Source organism: Eubalaena glacialis, chromosome X (assembly GCF_028564815.1).
Source record: "Eubalaena glacialis isolate mEubGla1 chromosome X, mEubGla1.1.hap2.+ XY, whole genome shotgun sequence".
Lineage (NCBI taxonomy): Eukaryota > Metazoa > Chordata > Mammalia > Artiodactyla > Balaenidae > Eubalaena > Eubalaena glacialis.
In genome coordinates, this window is record NC_083736.1 from 34,947,833 (window position 1) to 34,970,918 (window position 23,086).

The 23,086-nt window shown below is 40.3% G+C and overlaps 1 protein-coding gene across 1 annotated transcript; it reads right to left on the reverse strand.

Moving 5' to 3' along the window:
* Window positions 1-11,849: 11,849 nt before the first annotated feature.
* Window positions 11,850-22,513, reverse strand: DYNLT3 (dynein light chain Tctex-type 3). The gene is made up of 5 exons (XM_061178569.1): window positions 22,411-22,513; window positions 19,915-19,956; window positions 14,723-14,846; window positions 13,988-14,065; window positions 11,850-13,703 (listed from the first exon to the last, which is right to left on the reverse strand). Exons 1-5 carry the CDS (start codon window positions 22,438-22,440, stop codon window positions 13,627-13,629), a joined length of 351 nt encoding a protein of 116 aa, XP_061034552.1. The 5' UTR covers window positions 22,441-22,513; the 3' UTR covers window positions 11,850-13,626.
* Window positions 22,514-23,086: the final 573 nt, after the last annotated feature.

The following is a 23,086-nucleotide window of genomic DNA, read 5'->3' on the forward strand; positions in this document are numbered from 1 at the left end:
TATCCTAGTCTGAGCCACTGTCATCTGTCACCTGCAGTACCGCAGTGGCCCTGCTAACGGGGCTCTTTGCTTCTGTCCCCACCGGCCTACTGTCCACTCTCAACACAGCAGCCACGGGGATCACATCCCTTCTCGGCTCAGAAACGTCAGCACAACATCATCCCACGCAGAAATGGTCCCATATGATCAAGTCCCCTGGTACCTATTTGGTCTTATTTCCAACTAAGTCCCTCCTTTTCTCACTCAGCTCCAGCCACACTGGCCACTTTCTGTCCCTTAAACATACCAAGATTGGTTTCACGTCAAGATCTTTACGCTTATGCTTCCCTCTGCCTGGAAGGCACCTTCTCTCACAAATCTGTGTGACCCACTCCCTCACCTCCTTCCCATCTCCGATGCAATGTCCCCTTTATGAGAGAGGTCTGCTCTGACCATCCCGTCTGAAACAGCAGCCCTGCCACTGTCCCCTCCCTCAATCACCCCACGGCCAGTGTTACTTCTTACTTATTATGACTTCTCTATGGCACTTTTTACCCCCTGAACATACCTGTTTATTGCCTGCCTCTCCACTAGAATGTAAGCTCCATGACAGGAGAGTTTTGTTCATTCGTTTCCCCAGAGCCTGGACTTCATGCTGTGCGTGGGAAGAGACTAGGGAAGGAAAGTAGGTCCTGGGAGTTTGGCAAGAGGAGGCCCAGAAGGGCTACTGAGGAATACAAATGAGACACCCAGCCCAGAGACCGCGAATGAAACAGAAGGATTTGGAATTCTGATGATTTGTCTGAGGAAGAGTTGCTACAAACCAGTAACTACTCTGTTTCTCCTACTTATACTCAGAGGCCTGGGAAATGCAGGTTCCAGTGTGATAGGTTTAAACTCTGACATATTTTAGCCATTTGAACAAATGGATATGTTGTATGGGAAAAGCTGGAGATCTCTGACTATCCATCTTGGGTAAGTGATCAAAGCCACCAGAGAGCCATGGTTTGGAATCTCAGGGAGAGCACAGATTTTGAAGCTTAGACTTCAGGACACAATCAGTGGCGTCCTTCTGTCCCCTGGTGGCGGCACAGCTAACCTGCACAGGAAGACAAATGCCTGGAAGAAGAGAAGGCAAAACAAAAATGTCAGGGTTCTCTCTCTCAAAGCCTGTAGCGACCAGAAGTGTGTGTGTACATGTGTGTTTGCCTGGGATAAAGATCTCGCAGGGTTTTTCCTTCCTGAAACCTGACCATGCTTCCTTACTCACATGACTTCAGCATCCCAGGGGACTGGTTTTAATGGAAGACATTACCCCGACAGCTAAGTTTTGATGTAAAACACACCCCTTAATCCAGGCCGTAGACAACCTCCTCTCATAACCATCTGCCACATGTGCTTGTAGAAAGGATTTCTGTATGACTTCATGATGAGCCCTTCTCACTCCACTCCCTTCTATCAAGAGTCTATGAGTCCGGCCATCCCTAACTTTCCCACTTCAGACTTTCACTTGCTGGAGGCATCTCCATCCCCCTTGGATTCTTCACTGTTTGCATCTTACTTCTGCCTAGCAACACATTTTTTACTCTTGCTTCTGTGTGACTGGAGATCTTATGTTTAAAATGTGTCCTGAACATAGTGGACTCGCAAGGCTAATGGTTCCCTTAACTTTAACATGCATACAAATCACCAGAGGAGAGTGTCAGAAATGGAGAATTCCAGTTCTCCCCTACCTCACCCTCTACCTCTGATTCAGCACGTCAAGCGCGCACGGAGCCTGGGCATTTTCCTTTTAGCTGGCACTTCCGGTCTTCCCACTGTAGGTGGTTCGTCTATGGACAACACTTGGGAAATACTGGCCAAAATGGTAATAGAACAGACAGGGTTCTAAGGCCCCTCCTCTGACACTGCCCTGAACCATTAAAGCCAAAGAGTCAAAAATTTGTAAATATCATACGTAGAATTGATATGGGTTTTCTCAGAAGATATGTCCTGTGGGCCGACTTGGAGAAGAAGATCATCCAGTGTTGCAAAGGCTTCTGGCCTCAGCTGGTGATCATTCTCCTTCTGTCTTTCCGGCTTCTGGGTCACGGCCAGCTTTAGCCAAGCTTGTTGCTTGAACCTGCTGCTTTGCTTGGTGCCAGTCTAAAGCACTGGATTTTCTATTTGTCCCATTTTAGTTCTGTAGAGCCCTATAACATATTATGAGGGAAAAAGTACCAGAGAAGCTTCTGGACAGATGCAAATGGTTGATGTAGCATCAAATATCTGTTAGATGAGAAGACTCTTGGTTTGGATATTTTTTAGTCCATGATACTAAAGTTTAAAAGGCCCTAACCTGAGGGGAGGGGAGGGGAGGGGAGAGGAAAAAAAAAAAAAGGCCCTAACCTGGGTCTTCCCCGGTGGCACAGTGGTTAAGAATCCGCCTGCCAATGCAGGGGACATGGGTTCGAGCCCTGGTCTGGGAAGATCCCACATGCCGCGGAGCATCTAAGCCCGTGCGCCACAACTACTGAGCCCACGTGCCACAACTACTGAAGCCCGCGCGCCTAGAGCCCGTGCTCTGCAACAAGACAAGCCACCGCCATGAGAAGCCCGCGCACCACAACGAAGAGTAGCCCCCGCTTGCCGCAACTGGAGAGAGCCCACGCACAGCAACGAAGACCCAACACAGCCAAAAATAAATAAATAAAATGTATTACCTGTTAAATATATTAAAAATAAAATAAAATAAAAGGCCTTAACCTGCCCTCTTCATTGTACAGATGAATAAAGTACAGCGGAAGAAAGGTGAAATGATTACTTCAAGATCACATAGCCAACCGGAGGTAGAGCCAGAAAACTAAAATGGAGGCCTTCTTACTCCCAGTCAAATGCCATTGTTGGCAGCAGAGAGGCAAAGCTACGGGCATTAACGAAGCTGATCCCAGTGAATGGTGCTCCGTGTGATTTTAGATACTTCAACAAACCTTGTTCAGCTCAACCGATGAGAAACCAAACCCTATGGCATCCTTAGTTTTTCTCTCTGCTTGGCTCCCTAGACCTACCAGTCATGACTTCCAGATAATTCAAACTCCATTATATTTCTTACATTTACACATTTCCCTCCTACTTCCACAGCAATTGCTGTGGTTCAGTACAGTCATGCAGAAGAAACCCTATTGCAAGTTCTATGCAGCACACATGCATGCACACATGTGCACACACACACACAAATACACATAATCACATATAAAGAGTTGGGCGGGTAAGATATCCTAAGAATGAGAAGAAGAGCAGGCCCAGTGTGTATGATTTTTGTGCTTTGTTGTGATTCCCGATGAATTCCATTAGAATGGATCATTTTAAGGGCTGGCACAGGGTCTCGTTAGCCATGTGTATACATGTATATTTGCACATGGGAGGGGAAATTCCCTCCCATGGACAAATATATTTGCTTGCTGTTTTCAAGAGTCTTTCTCTCTTCTTAAGACAAGTTACAGAAGAAATACAATCTATTAAGACTTAAAAGGTACACATCTTATAACCCAATGATTCCAATAATTCCGCTTCGAAAGTGTTCTAGAGAAACATTCACACATGGACACAAGAAGCTTTGAGCAAAGGTATTCATATCAGCATTGTTTGTAAGAATGGAACATATGCCTAAAATGAGCAAGCTGCAGAATAATATATGTTATATACAGTTTTCCAATAATACATGCGTATATGTATATAAATGTGGAAAAATCCCTAGACTCATATACATCAAAATGATAGCAGTTATTACCTCCTATTACCCTTGGGAGTAGATGGCAAGATGGGAGACCAAAAGGGAATAAGATGGGGAGCAAGGGGCTTGTTAAGCTTTTGTTATATGGAAAAGCTTTGCATAAAAAATGCATTCACGTATTGTGTAATTTAAATTACATTTTTTAAAGTAATGTATAATTGTTTAACTGTTTCTAACCATATAATACATAAAGTGAAATGTGATACTTCTCCTTTTCTTCTCCGTAATTTCTCTCTTCCCCTATTGGTGGACATTTTAGTTGTTTTCTTCTGTTTGTTTAATTTGCTTTTACAAATAGTATTGCAAGGAAAATTTTTGTTTGTTTTTATCCATTCATGTTATTATTTCTGTTGTATAGATCTTAAGAACTGTGATCATGGGATATAACACTTAAAAAACTGATAGATGTTGCCAAAGTGCCCTCCAAAAAGAGCATACTGATTCACAGAACAGTAGTTCTGTGGTAACTCTCTAGTTCGTATTATCAAGGGTGCAAGAATAATAGCTGCTCCCAGACATACTGCGTTGGCCTTAAGGCCAGACAACAGCTGACTTAATTTTCTTCCCCTTGCCTGTTGACCATGTGTAGAACAATCACAGTGCCCGACCACAACAGGCGAACGGTAGAGGAGACTGGGATAGGGTGGGAGGGGAAGGTAGAGGCTGGTAGACCATGAAATTGAGACAGACTAATGACCCATGGGCCACATTAACCCACGGACATGTTTTCTTTGGCCTGTACAAGGTTAGGCTACACAGTGTTTAAAAAAAAAAAAATCAGAATCAGTGCCAAGTGTTAAGGGAGCAGTGCTTCATCCCCACTCATGTGGGGATTTCATATGAAAGGAATTTCACATGATTCTCCACGTGGAGAATCATCAATTCACAGAGCATTCCTGATCTTTCTTTACTCTCTCACTCATTCCCGCCTTGGGAAGTGGAGTGGCTTCTTCTTACCTTCCTCTTTGTTGATTCATCAGAGAGTATGTTTCTGCTTATGACTGGGCGGTGACTCTAATTCTGGGGGTCAATATTAAAAAGACCAGTTTCCCTCAGTCCCATTCTCCAATGGAAGGGTGATTTTTTTTTAATTAAAAAAATTTTTTTATTGAAGTATAGTTGATTTACAACGTTGTATTAGTTTCTGGTGTACAGCAAAGTGATTCAGTTATACATATCCGTATATTTTATATATATATTCTTTTTCATATTCTTTTCCATTATGGTTTATTACAGGATATTGAGTAGAGTTCCCTGTGCTATACAGTAGGTCTTTGTTCTTTATCTATTTTCTATATAGTAGTGTGTATCTGCTAATCCCAAACTCCTAATTTATCCCTCCCCTACCCTCTTTCTCCTTTGGTAGCTATAAGTTTGTTTTCTATGTCTGTAAGTCTGTTTCTGTTTTGTAAATAAATTCATTTGTATCATATTTTAGATTCCACTTATAAGTGATATCATATGGTATTTGTCTTTCTCAGAAAGGTGATACTTTTTTAAAAAAATTTTTTTTATTGGGGTATAGTTGTTTTACAATGTTGTGTTAGTTTCTACTGTACAGCAAAGTGGAGTTCCCTGTGCTATACAGCAGGTTCTTATTAGTTACCTATTTTATACATATTAGTGTATATATGTCAGTCCCAATCTCCCAATTCATCCCACCACCCTCCCCCCACTTTCCCCCCTTGGTGTCCATATGTTTGTTCTCTACATCTGTGTCTCTATTCCTGCCTTGCAAACCGGTTCATCTGTACCATTTTTCTAGATTCCACATATATGCGTTAATATACGATATTAGTTTTTCTCAGAAAGCTGATACTTCGATTTTAGCCTGTCTTTCTCCTTGCCTCTTAATTTGTTCAGAACTCAGGAAGGGAAGAGGTGTACTATTTATGAGACCCCCTGGGTCCAAACACCAATGCTGAAAAGTACTGAGGTTTTGAAATTGAGACTTCACACCATATTTCTGAATTTCTTGCAAAACTGGAAGATTAGGGAACCCTGAGACCTTGTTTCTGAATGTTCATAATGGCTCGAGCTAAGATGTAGCCTCCCTCTGAAGGGGCATGTGCTATCTAACACGTAACAGTCCTCAATATTCCCTATTGCTTTTCTTTTTTTTTTTTAAGTTTTTTTTTTTTTTTAATTATTTTTGGCTGTGTTGGGTCTTCGTTTCTGTGCGAGGGCTTTCTCTAGTTGCGGCGAGCGGGGGCCACTCTTCATCGCGGTGCGTGGGCCTCTCACTATCGCGGCCTCTCTTGTTGCGGAGCACAGGTTCCAGACGCGCAGGCTCAGTAGTTGTGGCTCACGGGCCTAGTTGCTCCACGGCATGTGGGATCTTCCCAGACCAGGGCTTGAACCCGTGTCCCCTGCATTAGCAGGCAGATTCTCAACCACTGCGCCACCAGGGAAGCCCCCCTATTGCTTTTCTGATACTTAAACTGAGTCATTGACATTCAGTGTCATGTGATAATAGAGTTGTACTAAATAAAATGACCACCCAAAGATATCCACATTCTAATCCTCAGAACGTGTAAATATGTTACATGGCGAAAGGACTTTGCAGGTGTGATTAGGTTAAATATCTTGGGATGGGAGATCATCCTGGGTGGGCCCAATGTAATCACAAGGGTCCTAATAAAGGGAAGGATAGAGGCAGGAGGCTCAGAGTCAAAGGAGGAGATGACAGAAGCAGAGGTCAAAGAGGAGAGATTTGAAATTGCTACATTTCTGGCTTTGAAGATGGAACCACTAACCAAGAAATGTAGGTAACCTCTAGAAGCTAGAAAAGGCAAGAAAATGAATGCTCACCTAGAGCCTCCAGAAGGAATGCAGCCCTGCTTAAACTTTGACGTTAATCCAGTAAGACTGTTGTGGACTTTTGACCTCTAACACTTACTGTAAGAGACTAAATTCATGTTGTTTCAGGCCACCAAGTTTAAGCAGCAATAGAAAACTAATACAAAAGTTAACAAGAAAGTAAAGTATTTCTTTTTTTTTAATTGAAGTGTAGTTGATTTACAATGTTGTGTTAATTTCTGCTGTACAGCAAAGTGACTCAGTTATGCATTTATACACATTCTCTATTCTTTTCCATTACGGTTTATCCCAGGATACTGAATATAGTTCCCTGTGCTGTACAGTAGAATCTTGTTGTTTATCCACTCTATATGTAATAGTTTGCATCTATTAACCCCAACCTCCCACTCTATCCCTCCCCCACCGCCTCTCCCCCTTGGCAACCACAAGTCTGTTCACTATGTCTGTGAGTCCATTTCTGTTTCATAGATAGGCTCATTTGTGCCATATTTTAGATTCCACATATGAGTGATATCATATGGTATTTGTCTTTCTCTTTCTGACTTGAAAGTAAAGTATTTCTTATATCCATATCTATCCCAAGCAGGAAAACAGAAACTAGATCAAGATGACTATCTATTTCAGTAATTACGTGAGAGGATTTCTTTGTGGGAGTGTAGTGGGCATTGTTGATTACTTACCAGCATCCAATAGTCACCTCACCTTTCATACCATGTGACCCAGCAATTACATTCCTAGGCATATACCCAAGAGAGATGAAAACATATGTCCACATAGAAACTTGTTCACAAATGTTCATAGCAGCATTTTTCAGAATAGTGAAAAATGAGAAATAATCCAAATGTCCATTGACTGATAAACAACTATAAAAAGTATCCTGTTATAAAGCAGAAACTAACACACCATTGTAAAGCAATTACACTCCAATAAAGATGTTTAAAAAAAAAAAGTATCCTGATTTTTACTGAAATATTTAGCCCTCTTCCATATCTCTGATATACTTTAGGGAACGCTAACACTTCTTTGGTCTAAGTGTAATTCTCACCTTGCTACAATGAATCATTCAGAAGCTCAAATTTAAGAGAGTCAAGGCATAGAATTTTCCAGATTAAGAGATCAACTCATTACAGAAGAGCTTGGCTGTTCTGGCAACTCACTTTTTCTCTTTTATTATGTCTCTATCCAGTGGTATATCATGGGCAATGGTGGGAGTGGTCTTCCCTGGGTGCAAGCAATAAGAGGGCACATTGTAGAGAATTTATAGACAATAAAACCGACCACAAGTTGACCTGCTTTTTTAGGTTCTTTTATATGAAATTGTCTTTAGTCCATCTTCATTTTTTAAAAATTTATTTATTTTTATTTTATTTATTTTTGGTTGCATTGGGTCTTCGTTGCTGCGCGCGGGCTTTCTCTAGTTGCAGCGAGCGGGAGCTACTCTTCGTTGTGGTGCACAGGCTTCTCATTGCAGTGACTTCTCTTTGTTGCGGAGCATGGGCGCTAGGTGCGTGGGCTTCAGTAGTTGCAGCACGTGGGCTCAGTAGTTGTGGCCTGCGGCCTCAGTAGTTGTGGCTCGCGGGCTCTAGAGCGCAGGCTCAGTAGTTGTGGCACACGGGCTTAGCTGCTCGGCAGCATGTGGGATCTTCCTGGATCAGGGCTCAAACCCATGTCCCCTGCATTGGCAGGCAGATTCTTAACCACTGTGCCACCAGGGAAGCCCCCATCTTCATTTTTTAATTGAAAGCTTTATTGATATCATTATAAATTCACATACAGTCATAAGAAATAGTAGAGATAAATCTCCTGTATCCTTTTCCCAATTTCCCCCAATGGGAACATTTTCCAAACCTCTACTGCAGTATCACAACTAGGATATTGACATTGATAAATCCACCTACCTCATTCAGATTTCCCCAATTTTACTTGTACTCGTTTGTGTGTATTTAGTTCTACCCAATTTTATAATGTGTAAGTTTGTGTATCTACCACCAAAGCCAAGATACTGAACAGTTCTAATACCACAAGGATTCTTCATGTTGGCTTTTTATAACCACACCCCCCCTCCTGCCCCCTTCCTCCTTCCCCCTCCACTATCTCCAACCTCATTTTTTAAACTTTTGTTTTAAACATGTCGTATAAATGGAATCATACAGTATTCTTTTAGGATTGGTTTTTTCACTCAGCGTAATTCTCTGGAGATTCATACAACTTCTTGTGTGTGTGTGTTTTCTGAATAATAGTCCACGTATGTACCACAGTTTGTTAAATCATTCACCCATTGATGGTCAAAGTGGTTTCTAGTTTTTTGCTATTACTAATAACACTGCTATGAACATTTGTATACAGGTTTTTGTTCTGTTCTTTTATCACCCTATGCTGGTGATTCTAAGCCATCTACCAGACCATTCCCATCAACCAGCTCCCTGCCTAATATACCGCTCTCTCTGCCACATTTGCTGCTGACACCATTCTCAACACTGCTGCTGGTGTCGCTGGTACTGGAAGTTTGGTCTGTCTTCCCTGGATTGGAGGGTGGTAGCGAGAGGAGAGGGCAGCTGTGATGACAGTTCTGCTAATAAGAAAACTTGGATGAGTCCTTGACAAGACTTCTGCTTTTCTTTTCATCTGCCCCCGTTTTCTCCTATTGAATAATGCTCTCCGTATTTTCTGATTCAAAATTCAGAGAGAACTATCAGTACTTTGCTTGGCTTAATGTATCCCAGCCACCTTATGGATTAGAAATCAATCCATGGATAAACCATCATTGGGTCAGGTGCTCATGCCTACTGCAATATGTAGCCATTCCTGGGTAAAGAACATCTACTTCCCCAAACTATGGGGCAGGGTCATTTCATCTGTGGGCTGTGCAGTTTCATGTGTGTGTGTGTGTGTGAGTGATTTCTAAGAGGAGGCATTGAATGGACGACTGCCATGTCCAGTAGGCATGGATGATCCTCTGGGTAGAATAGAGTCCATCTCAGCCACAAAAAAAGCAAAAATCAGTAAATAACAAAACGTTAACCTTTTTATTATAACGTTCCTTAAACTAAGGTTGTAAAATGAACTCCAAGATAATAAGATATAAAATTATCTGTAAACTTGTGAAAAGTTAGGTGATATACATCAAAAAAGGAATACTTTAGTTTTGGAGAAGTTGATTTGTAGCCCTTCTTTCTTTTAATAAGGAGAGTACAGGTTTGGTTTACTGGTAAGGTCTCTGAGTCCAAGATAATGAAAACATAACATATAAAAGTGCTTTGTGTTCCATTGTTTATAACTGAGAACAACAAAAAGAAAAAAAGTTCTCAAATTATTAAGGTATAATTTTTTAAGTGGCTAGGAAACACCTCTTACTCTAATACAGGGGTTGTTAAACTATGACCAGCCTGCTACCTGTTTTTGTAAATAAAGTTTTATTGGAACACAGTCGTGCCCATTCATTTACATACTGTCTTGGACTGTTTTCAAACTACAACAGCATACTTGCGTAGTTGCAAAGGCCTATAATGGTCTCAGATATTTACTTTTTGGCCCTTTACAGAACAAGTTTGCTTTAATTTAATTATTCAGAGACCACTACTCTAATCCTGATCATTTTGGGTGGTATTCTATATGAGTATTAACCGTGAAAGCCTATGTTAGCTCATGCAGCTTAATCCAAATTCCTAGCCTACAAAATTACAGGTTAAGAAAAGGTCGGTACATGATACAGTCTATTAATTTTCACGGAGATTTTCTCCATAAGGCATTATAGGGATGAAAATAACAGAACTTTCATTAAGTAATAATACTGCCTCATGTAAAACTCTGCCCTGAGAAACCCAGATTGAAATATCTCAAGTTAGAAGTGGGCATACATAAAAATATCTAAAAAGACACAGCATTCAGTAAAATAAAAAGGTTTATTTTGGCATGAAGAAAGTTGAATATACATTACTGGATAAGCCCAGGCATCAGATTCCCTGACCTGGTTAGGCAGAACTGCAAAGAAACTTCCCCATATAGGCTTCACCTTTAAAGCATCCCAGAGTGGGGATAGTTGCCCACGTTTCGTGTCCTATAGGGAAGATACATACCATCCCGGTGGCGCTGCGAGTGTCTGTACAAAGTTCCCGCTTCATCTCTGAGATCCTTAGAAACCATTTTGGGAAGAGATACTCTTTATGAAGCAGTTAGGGGCCATTTCTAATTAGGCCTGGATTGTCAATATATCCTACATATCCAAGGATGACATGGGGTGACATTGAGTGGGACCACAGTGAGAAATACGGGATTTGCAGTTAGACAAGGTGGGCTAGAATCTCCTGGACCACTGAGGTTAATGTATATTGATGGTGGCTATCTAAATCTTGTAAGGGCTGAATGCTTAAGATCCTTTTATAGGGAATTTAGTAAGTATGCAAAGGTCAATTTTACTGAATTATTAGACATTGAAACTATAAGCTTCTTTAGCCACAAGTATAGCTCCACCTTCTAGATTATAAAACAAGTTCCCCTTGGGTAGATTGTAGCACATGGAGTGAAATTTTCAATTCATCTCTCAACCTTTGCTTTGGTGTCTGCTATAAAAAAGACCTAGTTCCTTTGCTACAAAAAAAAATCACAGATTTTTCTCCCACTTTTAAAAAACTGTTATCAAGGATAGACAAGGTTTTTTACTCAAGCTTTAAAAATATAATCCACAGCATCGTAAGATTACCTTAAAAATGTGATGATGACTGTAGGTGGTGAAAATGCTTTCAGTGACTCATAATTAGATAACACCTAACGTGGAAAGAAGAGCAAAAAAGTACTTTTTACCACAGAAAATGTAATGAGATGTTGCCATCATTTAGGGCTGTATACTGGTACTTTACAAACATAAAATTATAGCTTTACAAAAAATCCGAGTTAGTACTTACATCTGAATATGCTAATTTTACATACTTAAAGTCCTTAATGAAAAACAAACAGCAACAACTCGATTGCAGGTTGACAAATAGGACAAAATTCCTTGCCAAAAAATAGTTATTAAAAGCTAATAAATAGTTACAGAATATATTTTATACTACTTTTTAAAATAACTTTTTGTTAAAAATAATAAAAGGCATAAAATAGGAGCTGTTATTTATGTTGTAATGGTGAACACTGGGTTCGGGTTGCTATTTTAATGGCATTTATTCTGTACAATGTATCTGTGTGGTCTGACATTCATTTCTCTTCCTCATTCCTGTTATTTAGAATTTCTTAAAGACAATGCCATTTCTTTAACTATTCAGTGAACATCCAGAAGCAAACGTACAGTGCAGGAAGATAATCTTTATTACATTTTAACTAGAAACAGAGCAGATAGCAAGTTCACGAGGTATTTTTGATTATTATTCTTTTAAAATCAGGCTTCAATAACAATAATGAAAAGCGAGCCTTAACTGCACAGATGTATTTTGGTCACTATTATAATCTTCAAGGCACAAAAGCCAGCAGCGTAAACTAACATAAAGGTAATGACTGATAAATTTTGACGTGCCCAAAATGTAGATCACCGCATTAAACTCTATCCTTGTATTTTCTTCATCTTCTTCTTACACACTGAACAATTATTGTTACTCAGCAAAAATATCAAACATGCACATAGTATTCCTAGAAGAATACTATCTTAATATTGTCAACACTAAGCTTTTCTTTCCCCCCAGAATTCAATGAATCATGGTTCCACTCCCTATATGTATTAGTGTTAGTGGTAATATGCAAAATTGATTTGTTTTCAAGGTTAAATAGCAAATTGACTTCGCATTTGGTGGCCAGCTGTGTACCCTAATTTTTCATCTTTTATTTTCTTAATAAATTTAACTATATTTCATAAGCCCTGAGATATTCAATAACCTGCTAATGATTGTATACGTTTAATTTACTTTACTCCACTCAATTTGAACCTCACATAATAAGTATTTAAAATTATTTACAGATGATTGTAACTAAAGTAATGACAAAATTTACTACTTGTATATTATACTGCTAATAAGGCCTTTAACTAAGAGTTGCATATTTTATGCATTTTTTGCTTGTTAGGAGCAATTCTTAAAATTACATCTATAATTCTGTCAGCAATAAGTGCTTTTCTTTTGCTTACTTCTACCTGGATAACCAGATTCACTTTTTTCCTCTCTTGTAAAACAACTCTTTTTTTTTTTCCTTCCCAAACATAAATGTTAGTTGTCCAACTGAATAGGTACCAAAAGAAACTTAGAATTTGAACAGCATATTGATAACTATAATTAGCAGAGAAATAGCTCATAACATTCAGTAAATGTTTGTTCCAAATGGAAGGAATGAAGTGTAAGGCAGCTGTTAGAGTCATATACTTTTCATCATACACTGTAACTAATTTTGTTTACCTAGGGAATTCAGGTTACCTGATTTAATTCGCCCTCAAATGTAAATAAGAATTTGAAATTTCAAAAACTGATTTAAGGGAATTCCCTGGCTGTCCAGTGGTTAGGACTCTGTGCTTTCACTGCCGAGGGCCCGGGTTCAACCCCTGGTTGGGGAACTAAGAACCCACAAGCTGCGTGGCACGGCCAAAAAAAAAAAAAGAATGGAATTACTTTCCACTAAATCATATGTACAACTAAGAAGGAGAAATAAAAAACTAAGAAGTGTTAACTAATTATTATCATTTTCTCCACATTTATCCTTGCAGTGTTTTTGTTCATATATTTATCCCTGTTAACTTTTCTAGCTGAAAGAGAATTTAATTATCTGAATGGATTTCCCCATCTCCTTAGGTACATATTATTAGTGAAAAGCCAGTGTAAATATAAGATTGTATTTTCATGTCATGCCATATTTCTGTGTTTTTTGCTAATTTTGAGGTTTTCCTATTTAAATGATGCTATATGGAATAATCTGCCAACTTCCTATGAGATTGCTTGCTTGCACTATTCAGTTTTTGTTGATAGTTTTGAAGCATATTGCACACTTGTCATCTACCACACGAATAAGTAACTGTTACTCTTTTTAGAAAGGATACAGTGACAAATTCTTGTTAATGGTTTTGGCCGAACATTTTTAGCCTGTTACAGGACAATAGCAATGGCAAAGACATGGACAATACAGTTCATGGTTCGGTTTTCCCATCTTACAGTACAGGTTCCTGAAAACACACAACAAAAGGACTTTGAAATACCAGCAAAACATCAGAATTACCAGGAAATATATATATATACATTTTTCATAGGTTTTAATATCATATTTCCTGCAATCTGTTAAATCTTCACATTTCCTATTTGATGGCATACTTGTCACTAGGTACAAAGCAATTCTGTTGATAAAGTCTTGTGGGAATTTAATTAGAGATAAATAAGGATTCGATAACAAGTACACTATTTGACTTTACTAGAAGTTGGATTTTGTTTGAATCAGCTTAAAGTCTCTTACCATCAGATGTGGTGTCCCAAAAACATGAGCTGGCTGTGTGAAAGCCATATGCACTCCTCTGGACCACCGCACAGGTCACTAAAAATAAAGTTGCACAGTGAGAACACTTACAAACAAAGGAAAAGATATCTAAGTGTTTGAGTTCGGAGCTCTAAAAGCTATAAAAATAACAGAAAACAAAGCATTCAGCGAATGGATAGAAAAAAATAAGTCTCTCATCTTGATTATTTACCAGCACGATTCTGACCCCACTGGGTCCAGTCTGTTTGCTGCCCAGTGCCATAACCAATGGTGACTGTACTGCAGGAAAAATCTGGGCAAAATTATGTGCCTTGTCCCATGGGCATAATTCAGACACAGAAACAAAGAAAATATTCCACTTTACAAGTATTGTGTGGCACTTCACAGTCCTACACGTAAGGAGGCATGGCACTAATGAAAGGAAGACAGTAGGGCTGAGGGAATTTCACTGAAGATAACCGATGCAAATGTAAAAGATGATGCTACCAAGACAAGTAGATGGTTGGCAGGAGCTCAAACTGCTTTTGAGTTGTGAAAGATCTCCATCTTTTAGGTATTATCACAGATTATTTTTGTGATGAATAAGTCAGAAGTCCTTCACCCCCTATTAGTATCCAACTTGAGTGTCTATCATTCATTTACATTCTGTAAATTCAGAGAAAAACCACAGGAACAAAGGTGAGTAAACTAGTGAGGAAGGACACCGATACTTACCAATATACTTATAAGCTTTTCCCAACTTAACCAGATGTGCTAAGGATTGCTCCACTATGCTTGCGGTCCATTGGTTGATGTTGTTATGATTATAATCTTCACCTCCCAAGACCCCATCTATACACTAAAAGGGCAGAGGACAATTAAACAAAGTATACACATATCGCAGCAAAAAATTTTTTCAAAACATAAAATACACTTATAATCGAATAAAACATCTTACAAGATATGCATCTGTTAAATATTTATTATGCATCATCTCTAACTGTTGTAGAATTTTCAAAGCATTTCCGCATGCATTATCTCACTCTATGAGATATTACAGGCCATATAAAGATAAATGTGACATGGCCTCTACTGTAAAGAACTTAACAGTCTAGCAGAGAAGCTAATAAAATAACTCTATAATACAAGGAAGACTAATCAAGGGTGGTAAGTCATGTCATAAAAGGATTATGGGGGGGGTGGAGATTTTAAAAGGGTGATATCAATTGGTTAAAGAATGGCTTTGAAACAGCTGGGATTTGAACTAGGTTTCAGATGCTAGAAATAGAGGATGAGACCAACTTAAAAATCTATTTCTCATGTATAATAATTATATCCTATTTCATATTATGTAACTGCTTAGCTATCAAACAACAAGCACACCTGCCACTAAAAGTAAATCATCAACAAACGCTAGTTTTTAGGCACTCTAGAAAGAGAAAGTTAATTTTCCACGGTGTTTACTTGCATCCACTTCTGATACTTGATTAAGAGCACCGGTTTAGTATCACAGTCTTAGGTTTTAAGGTCACCTCAGCCACCCCTGTGTGACCTTTTGCAAGTGACTTAATCTCTTGAAACCCCTATTTTCCTAATCTTTAAAGCAGGGATAACAGCGTCATCTTATCAAGCTGCTGTGAGGATGGGGTGAGATAAGGAAAGCTGTGTGCTCCAACACAGTGACTGCCACAGAGCAAACACATAAGTAATGACGGATATTATTACATCATTATTGCTGCTGTTATTTTATTTTTTCCAGTTTTATTGAGATATAATTGACATACATTGTGTCAGTTTAAGGTGTACAATGTGACGATTTGACACATGTTATATTGTGAAATGATTGCCACAATAAGGTTAGTTAACACATTCACTTCCTCACATACTTACCTTTTGTTTGTGTGTGTGTGTGTGCGTGTATTGAGAACACTTAAGATCTACTTTCAGCAACCTTCAAGTATACAATACAGTACTGTTAACTATAATTACCATGGTGTATATTAGATCCTCAGAACTTATTCATCTTATAACTAGAAGTCTGTACCCTTTGACCGACATTTTCCCCACCCCATGGCAACCACCGTTCTACTCTGTTTCTATGAGTTTGGATTTTTTTAGATTCCACATATTAGTGCAATCATACAGTGTTTGTCTTCCTCTGACTTATTTTGCTGCTATTATTTTTTTATTCAAGTGATAGAGCCTGGAGAATAAAGCACTCATTCAATTCATTTATAGAATCCAGCTTAATAAGACAGACACACATGTGCACGTGTGCAGCTTTCATTTACTACAACTGGACTATAGTAGAGGCACTAATTAATATGGACTCTTAAGCTGGATAGTATAAACTCTTCACTAATCGTAAAACGCAAAAAGAGAAATTAAATTTAGAGGGGTTGAAGAAAGTAACAATATGGCTCAAATTATTCTCCTAGAATGTAACATGAAGAGTTAGGAGGGTCAGTGGCCCAAGGGTCACGGGGACAAAGATTTAATCCTGACTTTACTATTCCCAAGCTGACGGCCTTTGGGAAACCTCTTCCTCTCCCTAGACTGCTGTACCTTAATGGGAAACTACGAGCCCTTGTTTACTTTCAGGTTATCTAATAGGACCGCTTCAAGTTCTGCTCCAAACAACAGAAATATCAGGGGCCTGTGGATGCCACTGTAAATAGCCCTGCTAATTACTATTAATTAACATTTAGCCTTCTTCATTACCACTTAACCAGGAGGCCCACTAGATAATGAGGTCCTTAACCTGCTCTGTATTCCCAGGGCCAAACTCAGAACTCGGGCACGTAGCAGGCACTCAATACATGTTTGTTGTTGAAGTAATACTGGCTTTGATATACTCTCTGGGCATCCTGAATCAAATATACTTTAGATTAAGCTCCAAGTTAATTCCATTTGTAACTCACTTTTTATATGAAAATTTGTTCGTGGGCAAATTCTATTACTGACAATAAATAAAACATATGCATATCACCAATAAGTGAGTGGCTCTAAGACTTCAGCAGGAAAAATATATTAGCATAGGGGCTCAGAGGAAGGACTCTAAGAAAATAAGGAGATCAGCAAAAGATAAGAAAAACAGAAATGCCTGCTGAAACTGTATAATCATCTGGGAAGTGCTGACATGTTTTCAAATAGCTCTCGCTCTCTCTCTCTCTCTCCCTCTCACCTTTCGAATGCCTCAATGGCAAAGACAGTTGGCTCATGGGAAGAGAGGGGGAGGGAAGAGGATACACAGGTACCTGAAAGCCAGCTGTGGCAAACCTGAGATGTCTTTCAAGTCTCATATTTTATATGAAAATTTAAAATGAAGCTTGCTTTTGACTCCATAATGTATCAGTTTGTTTTCATTTGAAAATGGTGTTAAATTATTTATGTTACTTAACTCCCTCTTGCAAGTATGGAAGTAAAATTGATGCTCTAAAATGCACCCAGTGGGGACTTCCCTGGTGGTCCAGCGGTTGAGAATCCATCTTGCAATGCAGGGGACACCGGTTCGATCCCTGGTCGGGGAACTAAGATCCCACATGCCGCGGGGCAACTAAGCCCGCGCGCCGCAATGAAAGATCCTACGTGCCGCAACTAAGACCCGACGCAGCCTAAATAAATAAATAAATGTTTTTAAATAAAAAAAATGCACCCAGTGGCTTCTAGGACCTCCTAGCCACCACTCAATATGTGTATCTCATTTTAAGAAGCATGGTTCTTTTAACTGAACAAACCATCAAAGTAACCCATGCACGTGGGTTTAAAAATCCAACAGAACAGAAGAGCTTACAATGAAAAATAAGAATCCCCTCCCCACCCTTTCCCATCCCCAGCCCCCTTCCACAGAAGAAACACTTTTAGGGTACAACTGTTTTTTCATCTCTTAAGGGTCACTCACATATCTCTAAATAATGTTTATATCGCTATTTCTTGATTGATGAATTATAGACAACATCCCTAGAGCTCCTGCTATGACAGATGAAAATTTAGTTCCCTAGGACCACCTGCCACCTCCTGCCCCCCCTCCCCACATCCCTCAATATAATGAATTTGCTATTTTTACTTCAATATATTTACACTATTAGGAGCATGTTTCTTTTCTACTCTGGATGTTTCCTTCCACGCAGAGGATTTTTTCCTTATCATCCCTGGCCTCTCGTCCCACCTGTTATTATTCCTCCCCACGGAGGTGGAGTGAGTTACTGGTTGGTACCCTTCTCATCTGGGACAGCCAATCTCCCAAATGCCTTGGATTGGGTATTTGGTTTCTCCTTCCCTCTTCACCCAGACCAACGAAAGGCACCAGCCTGGTTAAGTGTTTCTCTCTGCTGACTCTAACTTTCCCTTGGATGCCTCTTCCAAGGTCTGAACTGAACAGGTAGGGAGTTAGCAAAACAAGCTCCAATCTCCAACTCAGTTTTTATCAATAATAAAGGTGATATTTGGTTCTCTTTCTACTAACTCTTTGGTCTTTTCATATGGTTCATAATGTGGGTAAAGAAGAAGGTACTATTTAAAAGATTCCTCCAGTACCCCAGCATCCTTTGCTTCATGTTCCATCCACCAAGGACAGTCTCTCTTGACTTTCCACTTTGAGGCTGTTATCACTCCTGCCCTCCCATGACCTCCATCCCTTCTTCCACCCCCCCATTGCCCTCATTTGTGCTTTTGCATTGTCAAGGTATCGAAAACATTTGCATTTTGTTTTAATAATGATATATTCCTGGCTACGAAGTTCTAATACATGATTTTGAACTATTAAAATATGGCGGGATTTTCAGGTGCCTATCCAGCTCTCTCAGACCTCAGGTTGATCCTAGTTTTACGAGGCCAGCCCTGGGTGAGTTCCGGGTGAGCTCGTGCCCTAAGCATTCAGGCAGGTAAGGCATGGTCTCAGGACTGAGACGGTGCTCAGTGCCCAGAAGGCAAGCCAATCCAGCCAAGCCTAAAGGAAGTTGGGGCCTGCTGCTAGGACACAGGACGCAACAGTCATGCCCGCAATACAAGCCTGCCTTCCGGGCCAGCTTATTTTTTTCTAGGATTTGGCACAGTTAAAAGTGACTCAGGACTATTAAAAGTGTTCATAAATACCTTACCCACAGTTAGTCTGTATGTGATACCACTAGAATAATTAAAGTTCCTCTGCCAACACTGAGTCCCAAAGAGAACTTCTTGTCTATTTGCCTAACACGAGGACCAGATATCATATTTCAAATATTTTTCTGAAGATTTTGATTTACTGTCATATCAGTGTCTAAAAGATATTAAAAGATATTAAGTGATTACTTTTCCAATCTTTGTGTGTGTGTGTGCGCGGCCGTGCCATGCGGCATGCAGGATCTTAGTTCCCCGACCAAGGATCGAACCTGTGCCCCCTGCATTGGGAGTGCAGAGTCTTAACCACTGGAAGTCCCTATTTTTCCAGTTATATTGGGCTAAAAAAAAAGCATACAATAACCAAAGCAGATATTTCTAGGGTCTTTTATTTACTTGATATATATATATATATATATATATATACACACATACACATATATATATGTATGTATATACTATAATTATCTGTTTATTATACTATACATATAATTTACCTATATATTTTTAGGGCATTAACATTTAAAATAATATTTGGCCCCATTGGAATAAAAGTTCTTTTATTCAAAAGACAGAGAATCAGTTTTAGAAAACAGCAAACCAGTTTTCTAGATCAATATTTAAACATCCCTTTCAGGGTAAGCCCCAAGATGCCTGACAGCATGCAACACAACAAACATAGAAGCACCCCTATAAAGAATTAGTGAATAAATATGAAAAATCTTGCTTTAATACTAAGGTTTCTAACTTTGTGCTGAAAGTCAAAACACAGCTTTTTAAAATGTCAACCAATGCATCAATCTTCAAGATGAACAAGATATGTAACTCACCTCTTTAACGATATTGTGGGCTTCATCAGCATTGAAGCCGACCTAAAGATGGAAAACAAAAAATAAAGTTGTTTTCAACACAGACTTCCTTTTCCTGGTAGCTATGATGCTACACAGAATAACCTAGGCTGGCCTAGACAGGTTTTAGTGACAGGAGACCACAGTGAAAAGGGGCATTAAGTCTACTGAGGCTACTAATCCCACCTTGATCATCTTTAAAATCGCAAAATGCTTTCCCCACCTACTCCATGGAGATTTTGATTGATTAGTTCTGAGGCAGAGCCTGGGCAACTATGTTTTTTTAAAAAGTGCTTTACTCATATAACACTACTATATATAAAACAGATAATCAACAAGGACCCACTGTATAGCACAGGGAATTCTACTCAATACTCTGTAATAACCTATATGGGACAAGAATCTGAAAAAGAATAGATATGTGTATATGTATAACTGAATCACTTTGCTGTACACTTGAAACTACCACAACACTGTAAATCAACTATACTCCAATATAAAATAAAAAAAATTTTAAATAGATATGGACAGCACAAGAAAAAAAAAGTGCTTTACTGGTGATTCTGATGAACACCAGAGATTGAGGATCATTGGATTGTAAAGCTCAGGAAATAGGAGGTGGGTATAAGGATGTGTTATCAGTACACAGGAAATAGTTGCAGCTAAGTGAGAATGAGGGGGAGTGAGAAAAGAATGCTGAATAGATAAGTTTCAGTTTTGTTTTTAACTTATGCTTGGCAAAAATGTGGCTTTCCTGAGTTAAAGGTTATGAAAATACTTGATCATTCCAAATTAATGTCACTTTATAACATATAAATAATATGTTAGACCTATAATCTATATAGACCTATAATATAACAGGTCTGGCAACTTAGTCTTTCCTGTGGAGTGGCTTGATACAATCTTGAGTTAAAAGCAACCATTAATGACAAGGAAATGTCCTAGAGTCAAGAACTAGGCTATGTGATAAGATTGCAATCTAAACCAAAACACTTCAGGTAGTACATGATTTGTTTCCATAGAGATGTTTTTAGGTGCTGTATGACATCAGCATGTTTGTAAATCCCACTATACAACAAAACAGTTCAAAAACCAAGTAAATTCTGAAAATAAGTATCATCTTGAGTACAGATTTAAAATATTTTCAACTCATTTAATTACACCAGATAATTCCCCAACAACAAAGGAATAAAAATACCCTAAATAATCAGAAATATCATGAAAACAGGTGTCACAATTGCCCCTATTAAAATGGTCATTTTACCTTCAAATAAGGTCCTTATCTATTTTCAAAAGTGGTCTACAAATTAAATGGGATGTCCATTCCACTTCAATTTGGAAGGTCACCCGATAATCAGGTTGTACTGGGTGGCCATGGTAACACATGTAATTTTATTTCTTTTTAAATATAGGTATTTAGGGGGTACTGCAGTACAGAACCTCTTAGGAGTCAGCAGACTAGTGCTTCTTGAGGGTGAAATTGCTTGTGCTTCAATTTCTAAAATAAGAATACTTTACCACTAACCTTGAAGTGTGTATGCCACCTGAAGCACAGAAGTAATGAATTTAAATGTGGTCTTAGCTTCTGCAGAAGCCCACATCCTAAAGATGAATGGTCCAGAAGCCCCTTTCAGGGGTCTAATGATACACCATTTTATGCTGCACCTCCACCACGTGCCTGCCTACTTTTATTTCACCGCACCATTCACCTGTGGCTAGTGGACAGAAGATGTCTTTGTTTATACTGCCCTGTCACAGGTTATCCTGGGATCCAACAGGCCTCATCCTCATCGTGGTTAAAGTGAAGCCAGAGTTGTAGTTGTGTAGTCAGAGGTCTGGGTTCAAATGGAGCATCTGTCATTTCTGGCAGTTCTAACTTTGGGCAAGTCACTTAGCCGCCATGAAAGTCAGAGTCCCCCATCAGTAACAGGAAGATGACAGATGACATCACGGGATTCTGGTGAGGTTTCGGGAAGCCTGAGTCAGTAAGCAAGGGCTCCTAATCCATAAGGCGCCTCCTTCCAAACCACCCAGACGAGAGTGCCCGGGAGCGGGAGCGGCTCTGCCACCAGAGCCTCGCTTGGCGGGGATGCGGCACCTGCTTTGGGGACACCAAGGGGCGGAGGAAGCAGCCGGGAAGACCGATTCCCGCGGCCCGCCCTGCAGACGGGCGGCTCCCTCCACCCCATCCCTACCCCACGCACCCCGAGTCAGGCCTTCCACCCCTCGGCCCCGACCCCACTGCCAGCCCCCTGTGCTCCCAGCAGCCCCTGCCACCCCGACTCTCAGCCCACCCTCAGGGCCTCGGGGTGGGGAGCCGAGGATGGGCGGGGCGGATCCCGGGCCCCGAGGAGAGGACCCGGGCTCGGAGGACGCCGCACCCCAACTCTCGGGGCCGCCGGGTGCCGGGAGACCACCCGGCCAAGACTAAGCGCCGAGGCGGACGGGGGTCGCTCGCGGGCGGTGAAGGGGCGGTACCTCGTCGCAGGGGCGATGGTACTCCTCCATGGTGGCGCCAGCTCTCCTAGGGGGTGAGGGATGGGCAAGTCTAGCTACGCGGCCGCGTACTGGCCCCGGGGAGGCCCCGCCCCCCGGTTATGGCCCGGGGCGTTCCCCACGCAGTCCCCGCCTTTGCGTCACAGCGTTACCACCTTCCTGCCTCCCCCCCCCCACTCCCATCCCACCCTCCCCCAGGATTCCTGCGGCTGGAAGTGTCTCTCTGTTACCTCCAACCTTTCTGGAAACCAGGATTGCGTGTTAAAGAGCTGGGATTTGTGCCGGTGTGGGTCAGATGGGGTGACCTAGTGTCAGTCCGCCTAAACTCTGCAGTAGTTATGAGTACCCACTGCCATGGTTATTTGCACATATTAGTGCATCATCATCCAGCAAATAAGTGTAGTGAATGCAAGTGTAGTGAACAAGCTGCTTTGTTTGTCTTCTTACTAGCTATGTCACTTGGAAAAGTTAACCTCCCACAGCCTCAGTTTTCTCGTATGAAAACAAAATTACACCTATTTCATGGCTGGTTGTGAGGATCAAATGAGATGCTCTATGCACTACAACTCCTGGAGCAGATGCTCTTACACCCCTCCTCCTCCATGACTATGTAAAAAAACCCAAAAAACCAAAAAACTTTAATTTGTAGGAGAGAAGG